A 17,347-nucleotide genomic window follows, 5' to 3' on the forward strand; every position below is an offset into this window, starting at 1 on the left:
ACCATGATTCACGTGAATACGTCGTTGCATTGTATCATGTACAATGCTCACGGCAGACTTTCATCACTGAGTAGGGGGCGAGTCAATGAAACAACGAAAGCAGCTCGACAAATCGATATCCAATCCGACTATTCGTCGGAAACGTGTACTAACACAAACATCAAATCTCAACTGTCCGCAATTGCTCGGCGCCCGCCCGCGCACCCACAACCGCCACCGACAGCAACGGGAGCAGCAGGCGCACTCGGGCGAACGCGAGCGTACACTTCGTCCGACGTCCTACACGTGCTTTCCTTCCATGTTCTGCATGCTGACAAGGGTCGCGGTCGACGAGCCCGCGAGCTGCTTGTACGAAGACGGCGAGCCCATGTTGTTCGTCGGGAGCAGGCCCTTCGCCGCGGCCGCGGCGCGATTCTTGCGGCGGCGCACGAAGCAGCACCGCCAGACGATGATGCCCGTCACGATGAGCACGAACGCAAGGCAGCCCACGAAGATCTCGGGCCAGCGGCTGAGCACTTTCTCTTCGTATCTGCGGGCGCGCATAAGTCCATGTGATGCATGTGGAATGCGACGATGTGGAACTCACTCTTGCTTCTTTTCCTCCTCGGATTCGGGCGAGTGCTGTTCCTGCGAGGCGGGGAGGAGGGCCTGCGAGGCGTCGCCGGTCGAGTCGGTGCCGCTGAGACGGACCTGCACGAAGGCCTCGTGTGCGGCGGTTGCGTTCGTGGTGGAAAGGAGCTGGATGAAAGGATCACCGAGGTCTACACTCGTGTCTTCGACGAAGTTGCCGTAGTCAAAGAGAGTGTAGACATTGCGCACTAGGAACAGGCAGTTGAGTCAGCTCGGGTAAACAACCGATGGTGACTAAGGTACTCACTGAACGCCATGCCGAGGATCATGTCATATTCACCGAGTAGACTGAATGCAGACGTGCTGATGGGTTGGAACTACGCGGCGCTGAGAGGACACACGACCCAGTGGAAGCTTCAAGACTCACAGTACCCAGGCAAACCGTCTCGCCGTTTGAATTGACGATGTTGAAGTCGCTGCTCGACACGTCAAGAGGGTGTATCGGATATGTCTGCCCGCCGAACTTGAAGCTAATGTTTAGCATCTGCGAGCACGGAATGGTCCACGCGCCATACTGCGTGTTCCACTCCGCGCCCTGCACGCGGCCATAGATCGCGTCCGACACCGCGCGAGGCACCTGCGGGAGCGTGAAACCGGAGTCGAACACGACGGCGAGCTGGCCGTCAGGCGCGGAGGGGACGATGGAGTCGTACTTGATCGGGTTCCCGTCGGGGCCGATGAGCCCGTCGACGTCCGTGTACGTCTGCCAGTGCTGGTCGAGGTCCGTCAACTTGTGGTCCTTCGACACGGAGAGCTTAGGCATGCTCGAGATGGCGTCGAAGCCGGGCACGATCTCGGAGATAGTCATGTAGCCGGATGAGACACTGTTCGGATCGCCCTCGCGGCTGAGGAGGACGGACATATAGTTGGAAGAAGTGGTATTTTGCTGGAAGATACGCGCGAGGACGCTGTCGCCCTTAGGGTCGTCCATCTTGTCGCGGAGGACGGAGCCCGTGTTGGGCCCAAGCCCAATCAGGCCCTGGAAGCCCTCGGCTTCGATGTTGATGGAGAAGGATGAGATGTTTTTCACAAGGACTGTGAGTTCGTGAGGACGTGCGCATAGTAGAGTTCGTGAGAAGACGCACGGTATGCTTGGTCTTGTACAGTGTAGTTGCCGAACTGCAGAGTCGCGGAGTTAATGTCGCCTACATAGACAGGTCAGCTTTCTTTCAATATCAGAGGTGGTACAACATTCCGAGCGAGCGTAGACAATATCAAGGAGTCAAGCCGCCCATGATCCAGCAGGGGGCAGCAGTCAAAATGGCAATGGCATTGCCCGTCATGTTTGACCACTGAACCGATGACTTTTCAATCGGCCTAGGGTAGGATAGACATCTGAGTTTAGGACAACCTCCCAAAGAGATTCTGTGCGCTCTCGTCCTGATCCACCCTATTCAGAGGCGCTGCGCAGCCGCGGGTGTATCCGCACTCCGGAACGCGAGCGTCCGCAGCATTTATAAGGCCATTACCGCGGGGCGGAACAAGGGACAAAACGCTCCCAGTATTTCCCCTCCCACCCGCCTGACATTGCCAATACGGGCGCTCTGCTGTGATCTGAGGCGCAGGGGCCGTGGCCCATAACACGACATCCGGCGTGCACTCTCCCGGAGTTGGTAAGTACGAAGATGGCAAAGAAAATGCATCGACCCGACATTGCAAAAATATCAACGCTTCCTCGGGCAAAAAGGCTCTGGAAGTGAACAGGAATCCTAGTAATTCCCCCACGACGTAGAGGCATTTTGGGAAGATGTCGAAGGACCCTCTCCTGGCGGCCAAAACACTTTGAGGCCGGTCCATAGTCAGGAATGGTCCACTTTCCCAGCCCGCGAAGGTATGTGCAAGAGCATGCATTTCATCGTGACCCTTGTGCGCGGAGGAAACGACCAATTTTTGCGGCGCGAGTCGAAGGGATAGGGGCCGCGCCTTCCGATCCTAGACTGACACTCTGGCTGACGTCGATATGCCTCGAAGACGGGTTGCTCGAAGACGCATCTACGATGCGACCGCTCCATGTTGCGCACCATCAATCTGGGAGCGTTGTGCAGCTACGAAGGCATCCGCGGCATTCCTTGGGAACGGTAGCGGCAAGGAAGGGTGGATACCCATTCGTTAGGGTACCCCACGCGCACTACGTGACACAGCGCACCATCCCGCCTCTGTTGGTTGGTCACGTCGACCAAGCGGAACATCGCGTCGACCAGGCGGAACATCGCATCGCGCTTTCACAGGCTCCAGGTGAGACTGACGTCAACATACCCGAACGTCTAAAGCGACGCGCCTGCGACACGAGCGAACTGCGATAGAGACCATCGCAGTAGAGATAGACCGTCCACCAAGTGGGGGTACAGTGCAATGTCCGGAGATACTAATCAAGTGAAGCACCAGACATACCCTTGGCTGCTCCAACGGCGTAGGAGAGCGACTCTGGCATGCCCAGGTCGGTCGTCTGGGGTATGGAGCCTGTCACCCATAGGTCGGAACTGTGCAAGTATTGTCATCAAAGGCAGCGAGCGATCACGCGCAGCACGTCACGTACCTGCCCGTGTCGAGGAGGACGGGTATCTCTCTGCCTCCGAGGGTGATATTGGCGATGTACTCAGAGTTCTGAGTATTGAGGACAGGGAGGAGGGTGTGGCCGTTTGCGGCACGCGCTGAGAGCCTGCCAGCAGCTGAGGGGACGTCCGCCCGGGAGCGAACGTGGATGGGGAAGGTCAGAGCATGGGATGAGCAGGCATGGGAGAGCAGGCCGACGAGAAAGAGCGAAAGGACAGAACGCATGTTCCAGTGAACGACCGGAGGGTGTAAGGAATGACTGGCCAGGCTTCGCCAGCTGGAAGAGGGATAGACTGTGTCGGAGAAAGAGAGAGTGCGCTGCCCACCGCCAGCAGCTCTTCGCAGTTCAAACGTACTCGACGTCTATTTCCGGCACGGGTTGCCATCCCATAGGCGCCCGCTCCCCGCGGTGATCGACGCAGCCACCTCCCGCGAGTCGCTCTTCTACGCACAGAACCCATTCTTAATTAAAAGTCGTCTATGTACGCAGCAAGCTCGCGCGAGTATATCGACGCTCAAACCCCACCTGTCTCAGTGGTCGGAACGAATTGGTAGGGTACACATGCTGCGACTAACCTTGGGCCAACCGCGGCGCCCGGATCGCTCGAGGAGGTCGATTCCGCTGCGTACGGGTGTTGCCGTCAGACATTGAACGGAGTGGATTGCTGCCTAGTGCAGCCGTAGACCCATGTGCATTGTGAGCCAACGCACTGATGCAGTCCACTGTTCAAGCCAAGTAGCTGTTGGAGGGCCAGTATGCATGTATGGCCACCACTGGCCTGGTGCCACCGTCACACAGTATCGTCCGACATCATGATGCTCGGGATACTGCATATCGAGACGGAATTTTCCCGTGCGTCGTGCTATGAGAGCGAATGAAGTGTCCTGGATACTACCGCACGATTGGGTAGAAAGAAAGCACTGCCATAGCGTGCACGCTTCGCAGCCAATGGGACTGTTTAAGTCTCCCCAGGCAGATGAGCAATTTCTTGGAGTCTTTGTGTCAATGCCTCACGGCTTCCTTGTCTGCCAACTGATCAGTCCCGGTAGTGTTTTGGGACTGGTCAAAGGGTGACCGTCGTTGCACGCATGCCACATTGTGGAAAAACACTATCTTTCTTATATAGTAAAGGAGAGTGGTCCCGCTTTTGGACGCCGGCGCTTCCGCTCTTTCCGCATCCGGTAGCATAACCGTTTCGCTTATTCTGTTTTGCTCTCCGCACCCTCCTCCGCACAGCAGACGGCGGTGCTGGAAGACCCCGCGTGCTCTTCACCTTCCGACTTGCGCATGGTGTCGACGACGACGTTTTCATCGTCCTCGCGTCTCTCTTTGCTTTCATTTGTTTTCACGTCCATCATTCAGTTGCCATGCCCTCCTCAGGCTGCTTGCTCGCTCCGAGTTACTTCTGACGAATCTGACCATCCATGTTGCCCCTGCAATGCTAAGGATGGACGCAGGTAAGTGAGCAGGTACACCCGCATTGACATACCTGAGGTGTCCCCGGGTACAGGTGCGGTGTGCGTTCTTCGCCACACCGTAGGCGCGGATAACGAGTGGACAGCGGGGAAGGTTGGGCGGCTGGCGGGGGTGGAGGGTAGAATGGCGAGCGGCGGGCGAGGACGAGTGCCCACGTGTGAGTGCAGATGCGCGCGAGCGAGCCCACTAATGCAGGCACAGGACGCGGCGATGTGCATCACAACGTGTGCGGCGACTACGAGCGGGCAGGACCAGTGTCTCGCACGCAAACACACCCGACGAGTGCAACACGGCCACCGCCATGACAACGTGCAGGGAGGAGGACAAGCGGCTCGGCGGCTGCGTTTCCCTCCTTCTCCTCCACTTTGCCCCTCTCCGGTGCACGAACGAACAGCCATGCACTAGACTGCCGACGGACGGACGGCGAATGGTCGAGTGGACGAGCAGCGGGAGAGCGAGCGGGCGGGCGACAACACATGCCGAGCGGACAGCAACGATAGCCAGGGCCGGGACGCGCGCAACACGCGCCAACCGCGAGCGCGTAGGGCCAGTGCCGCACACGCAAACACGGCCGATGAGCGCGCGGGCGGACAATCGGACGGGCGAGCGGGGTTGGCGAGTGGACAGGTCACAACACATACGCCGACCGCGGAGGCGCCGGGCGAGTGCCCAGCACGCAGACACGGCCGGCGAATGTACATGCAGGCAGGCACACAGGCGGGAAAGCGGGCAGGTAAGTGGGCGGGCGAACGGACGGGCGGGCAAGCGGGAGGACGAGTTGGCGGATTGGAGAGAGAGCGTTGAAGAGACGGGAGAGCGAGGAGAGCGACTCCAGGTGGGTGAGCGGGGACCGTGGGCAGGGCCGAGGTGTGTGCAGCACACGCCGACCGCGAGCGTGCAGGGCAACTGCTCTGCGCGCAGACACAGCCAGCGAGTAAACGGCCGACAGCGGGTGCTGTCACGGCACGAGCGGGGTGGAGATGGGCATCGGAGTCCGCCCACCCGCCCTGCACCCGTGACCCGCGGTGAGCTAACCTCGGTTTACGCGGGTCGCGGGTTCGCTATGCGCCCTACAGTGAGTACGATCATTCTTCAGGTCTTCTGTCCTAATCCATTGTCTATAGAACTGTTGTCTACACCACCAATGACAGGTGGTGAAGGTGTCACGCGAGGAAACTTACATTTGATTTTACTACAAGTCCACTTCGCCGGTAATGCAAGAAGTGTACATGCATGGACAGTTCAGTTGAGAGTGTGTTAGATGGTGAGCTAGAATACATAGATGATATGTTGGATAAGGAGCAGCCCAGACATGTGTAGGGAGTTGCTGCGTAGATCAATCATATTGTATATGTTCTGTTCAACTGAGGCTTCCAACGACTCGCACGTCACCTGGCACTGCAGGTCAGTACCGAGCAAGTCTGGTGCTGATGAATTGAGAGATACTTTCAGTGACACAGGATTACCTGTGTGCACGGGCAGCCTGCTAGTAGAATCCAAAGAGAATCCAACCTAAATAAGTATGTCTATTGATGCGGGAACTCTAGTCATGATCAGCCACCGTCAAGCCGCCTCGTTGTGGATGAATACTGTTCCCTACCGTCTCAATATCAATCCTCCCCGTGTTGTCTCGCGGTGGGTTTAACTGGCCACCCTTGGCCACCGCGTGGAACTCTTGTAAAGTCAAGTCCAAGTGCAGATTCCGTTTTGAGACTCACATTATCCGAGCAAATATCCATCTGTGGTATGGTGGAGCTCAGTGCTCACCGCCTCTGTCCCGTCTTCAGACTACTTACTTGTTCAACGATTCTTCGCCCTCGCTCACTTTGATTCTGAAGCTTGAATCAAAGCGGCGACACAGACCGCGTCTCGGGTTCACGAAGGCGGGAAACGGACAGCCAAACGAGCGCCTGCTGCGGGGACACTGCCGCACAACCGTGCCTCGTCCCACCGCGTACGACTTATTCCACTTCACTTTCTCTCTCGTCGGGTCGTCGCAGGCAGTATGAAGCAGCTTTCTCTTCCGCTCCTTTTGTCGTTTCTCGCCCTCCCCGCGGAGCTCGTGGGCGCCATTCGGTTGGACGTGCACGGCCGGGCGAGGCAGCCATGGCGCAGGGACAGCATGACCGGCTCCTCGGGGCTCACGGACCACAGCAACATCCAGTACTATACGAACCTTACGCTGGGCGGGCAGGACTTTGAGGTGGAGATTGATACGGGGAGGTGCGTACGCCTGGTCGTGGACACCGCTGCGAGTGGCTGAGGCGCGTTCCAGCGCCGACCTGTATGTCGCGGGGAGCGTGACGAGCAGTAAAGACACAGGGAAGAGCGCAGGGGTCACGTATGCAGTGGGCGCGGTCAACGGTGCGTCGATCGCGGATGCTCGCTGTTGGGGTTCTGACGGTGGCCTGTTGGTAGGCGAGATCAGGACAGCCACGATGGACTTCCTTGGATACACCGTCGAGAACCAGGCGTATCGTAAGTTTGGGGTGCATCTGGTGGTCTGCGTGCTAACGTGTCTACAGTACAGATAGCCGCGAACAGCAACAACCAGACATCCGGGACAGGCCTGATCGGACTGGGTCCGCACACGGGGTCCAACATCCAGGGCACGCTGGGCAACGGGACGGGGAACCCGCCACTGGACCGGATATTCCAGCAAAACACGTCGACACCAAACTACCTGACTGTGCTGCTCGGCCGGTCGGACGACAAGTTCGACGACGTGCCGGGGAACATCACGATCGGGGAGGTGCTGCCTGGATACGCGAACATCTCGTCGCAGCCGAAGCTGAACGTGACGGAGCTGAAGCTGACGGAGTCGTCGGCGCAGCACTGGCAGACACTGCTTGACGTGAACGGCATCATTGGGCCGGACGGGACGTCGGTGGATGTGACGAGTGGGGTGTCGACGACGTCGAACGACAAGCAGTTGACGGTCGTGTTTGACACGGGCTACTCTTTACCGCAAGTCCCGAGGTGCGTACGTGAGGCTTCTTGAGACGAGCACTGGGCTGACAGCCGTTACAGCGCCGTCGCGAAGGCGTTTTACCAAAATGTCCCTGGGGCTCAGTACATCGACAATGTCGCGTCGCTTGCTGGTCCCGCATGGCAGATCCCGTGCGACTACGAGGTGAACGTTACGTTCAAATTCGGTGGAAACAGCTATCCGATCAATCCTCTGGACGCGGCATTGGACCTGGGAGCTACTGACAGCGACGGCAAGTCAATATGCTACGGCGGAGTGCGTGTCCAAATTGCGTGTCTTGCGCCCTCCTGCTGATCCCTTGCGCAGTTCCAGCCTATAGACGCTGCGAAGAGCGACCTTTACGACATCATCTTTGGCATGGCGTTCCGTAGGTAGCACCTTTGGTCATCGCAGGCTGCAGCGCTGACATCCCCGCAGTCCGCAATGTGTACATGCTGATCGACTACGGCGACTTCGCGGACAACGCGACGTCGCGCGCGGACCCATACATCCAGCTGCTCTCCATCTCGAACGACTCCGCCTCACTGCACTCGGACTTTGTCTCGATCCGCGGGTCCGCGTCCTGGGACCCCACGTCTGAGTCCACGTCCACCTGGGTGAAGGACCACCTGAAGCTGGTCATCCCGCTGAGCATCGCGGTCGCGCTGCTCCTGATCGGGCTGACAATAGGCGCGGTGGCGATGTGCCGGAGGCGGCGGGCGACACGGTACCAGCCGCTGAGCGACCCCGCGCCGCAGGAGGCGCACGACCTCCATCTCATGCGCGCGGACGGCACGCCGGCGTATGCGAACCCCTGGGACGCACGGTATTGAGATGCTCGGGCGAGATTGGATCGGGATCCCGTCGCCTGACGGACTGGGACTGCACGCTAAAACGCTTTTTATCACGCCGCTCTCGCTATAGTATTGTATCCGCCTGGTTGTACACTGCTGTCATTTAATTTATCTTACGTCATGGACATTGTCGTCATCGTCGCATCTCTCGGGTTACTCGTTGTGGCCTCTTGGTTTCGTCGCGGAAGCAAAGTACAGTACATGCTTGTCAGTGGTACATACTGGTTGACTGAAACTGTACTGAACAGACACTGCGAGTTTGAGATGGTGGTGGGTTCGTCGTCGGTTCAGTCTGCAGCCAATAAGGTATAATAAGTCATCTGGTAGACAGAACACTGTCCAACCGACTGCTGCGTATTGAAAGATTCTCGCGAATTTCTTGGGGTCCGCCTTCGCCTGCTTTCGCGACGTCGCGTCGCGACGATCAGTACGTATCACGTGCGGGGCGCGTTAGGTGCAGCCACCCTGCTGAATGCCGGTTCCAACGCGTCTGACATCTTACACAGTCGTCGGTCGCCGTACGCACGACACTCGCGACGACCGCGATGTCGCCCTCGGTCGAGTACTACTGCCCATGTCTTGCTGCCTCCCCTCATCCACCCCCACCACACCTCTCCTCATCCTCCTACAGCTTCCACCCGCTACACAACCTCTTCTTCTGCGAGGAGTGCGACGCCGTGCGATGTAACCGCTGCGTCATGGTCGAAGTGAGCGGCTACTACTGCCCCAACTGTCTCTTCGAGGTGCCCAGCGCGAGTGTGCGCGCGGAGAAGAACAGGTGAGGCTCGCTCGCCATTGTTCTGGTTGGGAGGAACTTGACGGAGAAATACAGATGTGCACGGAATTGCTTCTTGTGTCCGAATTGCCGGAATACGCTGACGGTGGTGCCATCGGACCCGCCGAATGACGGGCACGATAGGATGTCGCCCATAGTGTCGACATCCCTCGGCGAACCGCCTTTCTTTCTCTACTGCAACCATTGTAGATGGGACTCCGCAGAAGTCGGAATTACTTTCGAGAAGCCCACAGGTCTCGCAGGTGCGTAGCATCCCCAGTTGTGTACGCTCCAAGGTTGACTAATCGCCTTTGCAGCCCAGCTACAGAAGTTCGAAGACTCGGCTCCAGAAGCCCTGGAGTTTGACCGGCTGAAAGAGCATTTCGAACCCTTCCTACGTGCATCCTCCTCCTCTTCCGCCGTCACACCCTCGTCCTCACACCACCACTCGAACCCCATCACAGCCGCAGCGTCGTCCGCGCTCGCGCGGGACATTCCCGGCGTCAGCAAGTACAATCCGCTCTCGCGCAGCCGCTCAGGGCGGGACAAGGGCGCGCACAAGGCGGACATCCCCGACTACAGGGCGCGCGTGGAGGTCGGCTCCGCCGCGGGCCTCGGCGCGGGGGGCGGGGAGGCGGACATGGAGTACATGAGGCATCTGGAGACGGTCGCGGAGGTGGCGACGGTCGAGCAGCGATGGGTGAATAGCTGGGTGTCGTCGCTGCATACGGAGTGCGTGGTTCGCTTTATCTCTGCGTCTGTGCATCATGAGAGTGTATATTCCTCAGTGACCTCAAGCCACTGCGCATACCGTTGCAGTCCAAGAAGTCCAAGCGATGTCCGAGCTGTAGGCACATCCTGATCAAGCCGGAACAGAAAGCGCAGTCTGTGCGGTACAAGATCAAACTCGTCGCCGCGAACTACTTGCCCGCCATCTCCGTCTCGCTACCACATGCACGGGCGGCCCTCGAGATGTTGAAGCGCTCCTCCGCTATGAACCGGTCGACTGCACCATCGGACGACCAGACTCCGGCAGCAGCGCTGCTCGCGGGCAAGACATATTCCTTTCACCTGTCTTTTACGAACCCTCTCTACGACCCAATACAGGTGCGGCTGAAGAAAGCACAGGCGGTACCCACGTCCGGCAGCGAAGCCGGGGGAGAGAAAGCAAGGAGACCGCCATTCCAGGTGAACCTTCCCAGCGCAGCGTTTCCCATAGCCGCGTTCGCAGAGGCATGGGAGTACGAGGACGATGAGGACATGTTTGGCTTGGACGACGACGATGATCTTGACGGCCTCGGGCGACTCCAGAAGGACTCGAGGGGGAAGACGCGGACCGTAGGCGTCGTGGAGAAGCGGGCGAATGTGACCGTCGTGGCGGGGGAGGTCATTTTGACAAAGGAGGCGAGAGGGAACGTCAAGGTGCGTTGAGATGCCTCCGTTGCTCGCTCGATGCCGCTCATGATTGTTGGTGGCAGTTCAATATGTTGGTGTCGTACACGTACAGGTCGGATGACCCGGATCCAGCGGAGGAGAACGCGACGGGGACGCCTTCGCGCCATGCGTCGAGTAAGCAGCCAGAGATGAAGAACTTCTCGTTCTATACCATTGTCGACTTGGGACCTATAGTCTCGAGGGAAGAGACGAGACATGATGCAGATCTATGATGACCTCCCCTTCTCCTGGTGCTTCATGGAGACGAGGCTGAATGCAATGTGTGTAGCATAATGGATTATATCACGCATGCTTAATGTGCATGTTCTCCCCTGCATTCAAGGCCGGTGTTGATCGTAACTGTTACAGTATCTTCACTCTGGCTCCATGTATTCACAAAGACCCCCCCCCCCCCGGCGATCGACTTCGACACGCGTAAGCCTACTTGCGTGTCTCGACTTGGTCTCGGCTTGATTAAGCATGTCGCTGTCACGCCACTTGACCCCGCGCAGTGTGGGATAAGTATGCGAGTCGCCAGAGATCGTGTTGCCTCTCTCTCTTAGTTCGAACCTCCATCCAAGTGCACTTGGACAGACCTGGACATGTCTCTCGGAAGACTTGGATGACCTCACAGCTGGATTTGCGACATCTCTTCTAGTTCGTTGCCGGCTTTGAGGGTGCGAGTGAGTTGGCGCTCAGATTGTACTTGGTTTGTGGACAGACAATGTGCTTTCTTCAGGCAAGCGTGCAAGGCCTCTCAATTGTCATTGAAGCCAGACTGAAGACCATCAGCCAATCATGGCACTGGACTTAGACGGATGCGTCGGCAGTGAGTGCGCTAGAACCACGAGCCAATGAGAGAGCGGTACACTGGCCACCATCACGTGTGGCGCCGTAGCCATAGCGAATGGCGACGGGTGCCTGCGGATTTATGGAGACAGATGCAGTGCGGGGAGAAGCCTGCTTGAAGCCAGCCTTGAGCCAGCCTCAGACTGCTCGCAGAGTCTCTCTCTCCCTCCCGGGCTCCTCGCATGTCGCGCGGTCTGCTCTGCCAGGCGCATCCTTGATTCTCCCATTCCTTACATTCGCTTTCTACAGGCGTTCGCACCTAGCCTACGCTGGACGAGGCTAGAATTATGGCAACACCTGAGCACCCGGAATCACGACCACAGGCGGGCCCGCTTCCGGCTAAGAGGGGGGAGATTGGCTATGAAGATGGTGTGCATGGCCCCGCACAGCAGGAGCAAGCAGGCGAGGGTTCTGGTACGGCAGAGGTGTCCACTCCGTTGCCCGAGAGGCATCCGGCGGATACGCCCTTGCCTTCAGCCACACCACAACCAGACCCGTCTACGCCCACCGCCTCCACCCACAATGCCTCTTCTGCGGAAAGCCCATCCACCGCCAATCCACCAAATACATCTGCCCCTTTGAACCCGTCTGATAGCACTGGCCGAAAGCTCACCTCATTCCTCAGCTGCAAGCGCATCCCTACCTTCCGGGGCATGCGCGCCACGACCCTGTCCCTCTTCGTCTTCCAACTTGGAGTCCTCAGCGGCACTATCGCAGGATGGATCGTCCTCGTCCAGCGCATGCAGGCCGCCCAGACCTCTGACCAGCGATCCGGCCAAGATTCGTCGGGCGGCATGTCGATGGGCTCCGCACTCATCTTCGTGTACGTCGCCTTTGCGATGCTTACGCTCCTACAGGTCGTCTTCCTCGAGCGATGTATCTTCCGACTGCGCGCCGAACGCTACGGCTCTATGCACCCCGGCGAGATCCTCCCTACCCATCGCAACCGCGGACAACCGCGGCATCCAGGCATCGCCTTCGCGCCATGGAACCGCCCCCCACTCCCCACGTACGCGGCGACGCTCGCGCAGAGCGGCGTCGGCACGGGCGACGTCGAGGACAACATCATCGCGCAGGCGCCTCCGCCCGCGTACGGCGAACACCGCTCTAGCCAGCTACTCCTCCGCGGCGAGATCCCCGAGCAGCTCCGCGAAGAACGGCTCCCCGAGAGTGGGAGCGTACGCAGCTCGATAATGTCGTGGCTGAACATCCGGCGCATCAGCGTGCGGAGCACTGGGAGCTCTGGCCCGCGCATCGAACCTGACCCGGGCGAGCGCGACCGGCCGAAGAGCTACATGAGCACGGACCCCGAGTGGGAGGAGGCGCTTGATGCGAACCGGGCGGCGACGCTGGAAGAGACGTTGTCGAAGCTGGAAGAGGGCGACGGTGCTGGTGACGGTGCGGAGTCGCGGACGACGGCGGGCGACGGAGCAGGGTAGAGAATGAGGTGAGCCCTTTTGGTGGTCGATATACGGCACGCAAATTGACAACCGCCAGTGTACGCATCCGTGCTTACTGAAGATCTGCGCCCCTCCTTCGACATTCTTTATTCCAGCGCCCCGGACTCTACTTGGATATAACGCGTTGTCTTTGCTTGTTTGTTGTAGGAATCAGTCATTGACAACCGGCATTCTGTATTTAGCTTTCGCAGTTGATGCTGTGAACCGTTTTCCCGTGTATCAACAAGTCGAATCGGATCCGTACTGCATCGTGCTGGGCTACCCTGGGCGTGTGCCGCGGGCTTTTTGTTCAATACGGTCCAATGTTCGCGCCTTCAATGAAGTTGGTCACGCGTGCGTCGTTCAAATGTGTCGTAACAGTCATTGGCCTTTCTCCGTATAATACCGTACTTATCATCTTCGCCTGTCGGTTCGAGCGCATTCAGCGTTGCGGTCCTGTCCGATATCAGGCAAGTGTGAGGTTCAGACTTGGTTCGGACCGTGATTAGTTGCTCAGCGGTTCGAACCAACTCTAGGGTATCCTCGGCATTCAAACCTCTGTGCAGCCCCTCTGAGGTGCGTAGACGAACTGCAAAAGAGAGCACTAGTCTCACTACGGAATTCTCTGCTGATAAATTCTCATAGATGCAGAATCAAGACTGCATGAGCGACGTACGCAGCCATCTGCGGGCACAATGGGACAACGCCTGACTGGCCGGGCGAAAAGGCAGGCGGACGACTCGTCAAATGTTCCGCACAGTTGGTGCCCTCGAAATATACATCGGAAGGGATGTAGGCCGTTCATGTTCTCCTGGAAGGGTTGACCGAGAGCAGTAGCTGATCATTGTGCCTCCATCTCATCTCTTAGCGGCGGTGGCAGGATCATTGCGCAGTATCGTCCCGCACTTTTGTCCCCTCCGTTTCTGAAACTTGTACTCTGGCCAAAGGTGCACTGACCAGTATCTACAGCTCTCGAATATCCTTCAACCGGGCGGCGATGTCAATCGGACAGTGTCACTCCACCGAGTTTACGTCGCGCACTCCAATTGGGATCTGCGGATGCGTCGTCGGCGACCTTGAGTGTTCGAACACTCAGCTTGGTCGGAACCGATCTGCTATGTATGTGGTGCAATCAGAGATCTGTGAGTAATATTAAGCCCTGGAGGTGGAGGCCGTTGATGTTGCCTGCGAAATAAGATGTCAATGCCGATGTGCATGCCGCAGACGGGGCGACTGCCCGCCTGGAACCACCAGTGCTAGTGACCCAGTAGTGACCACTCGCGCTCGGCCAGGACGAAGAGCCTGACGCTGCTGCCTGAGCTCGCCCCGACTGTCGCTTCAAGAGGAAATGAATGAGTCGTTAAGTCGAAACGTCAGGCTACTATGTATTGCTTCAGTTGTAGAAGTTGCCCCTGGATACATATCTACTAGTTCATTCCTGTGCGATTCATATGTTTTGCACCGTATGACGGTGATGTTTACTGTGGGCGTCGGATTAGAGAACTGTATTACTATCTGGATGGCAGCAGTCGCCGGGCGTCTATCTGAACATACCAACTGACAACCGTACGTTGCGGCAACGATCTGGCTACTTAGTACTTAATGTTGTCAAGCATACTCTCTTACCTGCTGGTCACTGCCCTCAGAGTCACCGCAAACGCCCCTGCTCCTCGGTCTCAGCAGCCGGCGGGAGTCCAGCCTGGGAGCGATCATCAAGCCTTTCTCCAGGCAGATGCCCCTCACCGGCCTCACCGCGCATCCCACGACGCCCATGTGGGCTTCCATGACCCATGCATCCCATTGTCAGCTGCTTCTCGGCCATATGTCTCGTCGAGTATAAATACGGCTACGGTACGTTGCTCGCCTCAACACCGGCACCTCCAGCAAAATGCGTCTTTCACTCACGTACATCCTTGGCCTCGCCGGTGCCCTCGCTCAGACGAGCGTGAGCTCGTACATCACTACCGAGTCTCCCATCGCGAAGGCCGGCGTGCTCGCCAACATCGGTTCGAGCGGATCGCTCTCCTCGGGTGCTAAGGTGCGTCGCGCGTCTCCCAAGCAGTTTGCACTGCAATTGAATCGTGCTGTTCTAGCCGGGCGTTGTCATTGCTAGCCCGAGTACGGTCAACCCCGACTACCTCTACACCTGGACACGAGACTCGTCCCTGACGTTCAAGGCTCTCATTGACCAATATGTCAATGGCCAAGACGACACACTGGGTACTCTCATCGACGACTTCACCCAGACTGAGGCGACTCTCCAGCAAATCGACAATCCCAGTGGTTCTGTCAGTACTGGCGGTCTCGGAGAGCCGAAGTTCAACATCAACGAAACTGCCTTCACCGGCGATTGGGGACGTCCGCAGCGTGGTACGTGTTTTCACACTCATGGTCGGACACGGTACGATTGACTCAGTCTAGATGGCCCCGCTCTGCGTGCTACTGCTATCATGACGTATGCGACCTATCTATGGAACAGCGGGAATACGAGCTACGTGACTGAGACCCTCTGGCCGGTCATTGAACTTGATCTGAACTACGTCGCGGACAACTGGAACCAGTCTACGTGCGTCCACTATAAGATCGCGTGTCGCATAGTCGATCTCATATGTTCATGTCGCAGCTTTGACCTCTGGGAGGAGGTTGATTCATCGTCGTTCTTTACTACAGCAGTGCAACACCGTTCTTTGCGTGAGGGTATCACCTTCGCGAAACTCATCGGCGAGACCTCGGATGTAAGCAACTACGAGACCCAAGCCGATGCCCTGCTTTGTTTTCTGCAGGTCTGTACAGTCGCGCAGTTAGTCGAAATGCTATTGACTCTATGCAGTCCTACTGGAACCCCGCAGATACGTACATCACGGCTAACACTGGCGGTGGTCGGTCAGGCAAGGATGCGAACACCGTTCTGGCTTCGATCCACACTTTCGACCCTGCTGCTGGCTGCGATGACACGACGTTCCAGCCCTGCTCGGACAAGGCACTGTCAAATGTAAAGGTCTACGTCGACTCGTTTCGGTCTATCTACACCATTAACAATGGCATCTCGGCCGACGCTGCTGTTGCCACTGGCCGGTACCCCGAGGACTCGTACTACGACGGTAACGTCAGTGCATACGCATCGTCACGGTGTCTAGAGGGTGACACTGAGACATCTTTCTGTAGCCCTGGTACCTCTGCACGCTCGCAGTCGCCGAACAGCTCTACGACGCGCTCATTGTCTGGGACGCGCTCGGCGAGCTGAACGTCACCTCCACCTCCCTCGCGTTCTTCTCGCAGTTCGACTCGTCCGTGGCCACCGGCACCTACGCTTCGGACTCGGACGAGTACAGCACGCTTACGAGCGCGGTGCAGGCGTTTGCGGACGGCTTCGTCGAGCAGGTCGCGCAATACACGCCGTCGAACGGCTCGCTTAGCGAGCAGTACAGCAAGTCGGACGGCAGCCCGCTTAGCGCGTACGACCTCACATGGAGCTTCGCGGCGGCACTCACCGCGTTCGAGGCGCGTGCCGGGAACAAGTATGGCAGCTGGGGTGCGGCCGGTCTGAACGCGACTTGCTCCGGGAGCGGTAGCGGCGAGGACACCGTTGCGGTCACATTTACCGTCGATTACGATACCGAGTACGGAGGTGGGTGTCCCGTGTACGGAGGTGGGTGTCCCGTGGATAGTTTGAGATGAAGCTTGACATTGTGGATGCTTCGCAGAGAACCTGTACATCACCGGCTCCGTTGACGCGCTCGAGAACTGGTCCACCCGTGACGCACTGATCATGTCTGCTGCGGACTATCCGACCTGGAGCAGTGAGTGCCGCGTTTCTTCCTTCGTTGAGCGATGGGTGATGCTCATCGCTCGTAGTCACCGTCAACCTACCTGCGAACACGACCATCCAGTACAAGTACATCGCGATCTTCAACGGCGACGTCACCTGGGAGGACGACCCGAACAACGAGATCACGACGCCCGCGAGCGGCAGCGCGACTCAAGCCGATAGCTGGCATTGAACGGACCATGGCTCGTGTACGATGGTGTTGCAAGATTGTCGGCGAGCTGTAGCCGATTGGGACTCTCCTTTACCCTGCCTATCGCTTATTGCATTGTTGTGTCACTAGTCACTGATACATTCGTTCACCAATAATGTCCTCAGAACTCTGCGAAATCTGAGATTCTTGATCATGCTGTCGACACCTATTGTGCTTTCGTGTAAAATGTTGCGTTACGTCCCTTTAGTACTTAGGCTTACTACTCCATTGCAAGAGGCCCGATACTATGGTTCTGGTACGTAGCTACCCTGGCCCTGGCCTGCGAATGTTGACACTTACCTGGAAGATGATTGGTGTGAGTGTTGAATGAACGTTTGAACAGAGGACA

At 57.8% G+C, this 17,347-nt stretch overlaps 6 protein-coding genes across 6 annotated transcripts; 5 read left to right on the plus strand and 1 right to left on the minus strand.

The window, feature by feature from the left end:
* Positions 1-4: 4 nt before the first annotated feature.
* B0H18DRAFT_974330 (acid protease) lies at positions 5-3,523 on the minus strand. Its single transcript, XM_048043990.1, has 7 exons — positions 3,167-3,523; positions 3,022-3,110; positions 1,716-1,775; positions 998-1,665; positions 878-947; positions 587-818; positions 5-529 (listed from the first exon to the last, which is right to left on the minus strand). Exons 1-7 carry the CDS (start codon positions 3,406-3,408, stop codon positions 280-282), a joined length of 1,611 nt encoding a protein of 536 aa, XP_047899908.1. The 5' UTR covers positions 3,409-3,523; the 3' UTR covers positions 5-279.
* Positions 3,524-4,742: 1,219 nt separating this feature from the next.
* B0H18DRAFT_326048 (uncharacterized protein) lies at positions 4,743-5,985 on the plus strand. The gene is made up of 2 exons (XM_048037585.1): positions 4,743-5,735; positions 5,785-5,985. The coding sequence occupies exons 1-2, from the start codon at positions 4,962-4,964 to the stop codon at positions 5,806-5,808; spliced, it is 798 nt and encodes a 265-aa protein (XP_047899909.1). The 5' UTR covers positions 4,743-4,961; the 3' UTR covers positions 5,809-5,985.
* Positions 5,986-6,665: 680 nt separating this feature from the next.
* Positions 6,666-8,461, plus strand: B0H18DRAFT_868543 (acid protease; the record flags this gene model as incomplete). The annotated part of the gene is made up of 7 exons (XM_048039953.1): positions 6,666-6,883; positions 6,936-7,024; positions 7,079-7,138; positions 7,186-7,639; positions 7,691-7,904; positions 7,956-8,016; positions 8,067-8,461. 7 exons carry the CDS (start codon positions 6,666-6,668, stop codon positions 8,459-8,461), a joined length of 1,491 nt encoding a protein of 496 aa, XP_047899910.1.
* Positions 8,462-8,973: 512 nt separating this feature from the next.
* B0H18DRAFT_974350 (dynactin p62) lies at positions 8,974-11,038 on the plus strand. The gene is made up of 5 exons (XM_048043991.1): positions 8,974-9,260; positions 9,315-9,520; positions 9,575-9,989; positions 10,046-10,679; positions 10,736-11,038. Exons 1-5 carry the CDS (start codon positions 9,028-9,030, stop codon positions 10,922-10,924), a joined length of 1,677 nt encoding a protein of 558 aa, XP_047899911.1. The 5' UTR covers positions 8,974-9,027; the 3' UTR covers positions 10,925-11,038.
* Positions 11,039-11,604: 566 nt separating this feature from the next.
* Positions 11,605-13,409, plus strand: B0H18DRAFT_974352 (uncharacterized protein). Its single transcript, XM_048043992.1, has 2 exons — positions 11,605-12,987; positions 13,038-13,409. The coding sequence occupies exon 1, from the start codon at positions 11,828-11,830 to the stop codon at positions 12,977-12,979; it is 1,152 nt and encodes a 383-aa protein (XP_047899912.1). The 5' UTR covers positions 11,605-11,827; the 3' UTR covers positions 12,980-12,987; positions 13,038-13,409.
* Positions 13,410-14,867: 1,458 nt separating this feature from the next.
* B0H18DRAFT_1165056 (glucoamylase) lies at positions 14,868-17,099 on the plus strand (the record flags this gene model as incomplete). Its single annotated transcript, XM_048035839.1, has 8 exons — positions 14,868-15,017; positions 15,073-15,349; positions 15,401-15,545; positions 15,603-15,762; positions 15,810-16,085; positions 16,145-16,607; positions 16,684-16,779; positions 16,835-17,099. The coding sequence occupies 8 exons, from the start codon at positions 14,868-14,870 to the stop codon at positions 16,978-16,980; spliced, it is 1,713 nt and encodes a 570-aa protein (XP_047899913.1). The 3' UTR covers positions 16,981-17,099.
* Between the last annotated feature and the right edge of the window lie 248 nt (positions 17,100-17,347).

The sequence above is a fragment of the Fomitopsis serialis genome (genome assembly GCF_022376445.1).
Source record: "Fomitopsis serialis strain Sig1Antser10 chromosome Unknown B0H18scaffold_3, whole genome shotgun sequence".
In the NCBI taxonomy this organism is placed as follows: Eukaryota; Fungi; Basidiomycota; class Agaricomycetes; order Polyporales; family Fomitopsidaceae; genus Fomitopsis; species Fomitopsis serialis.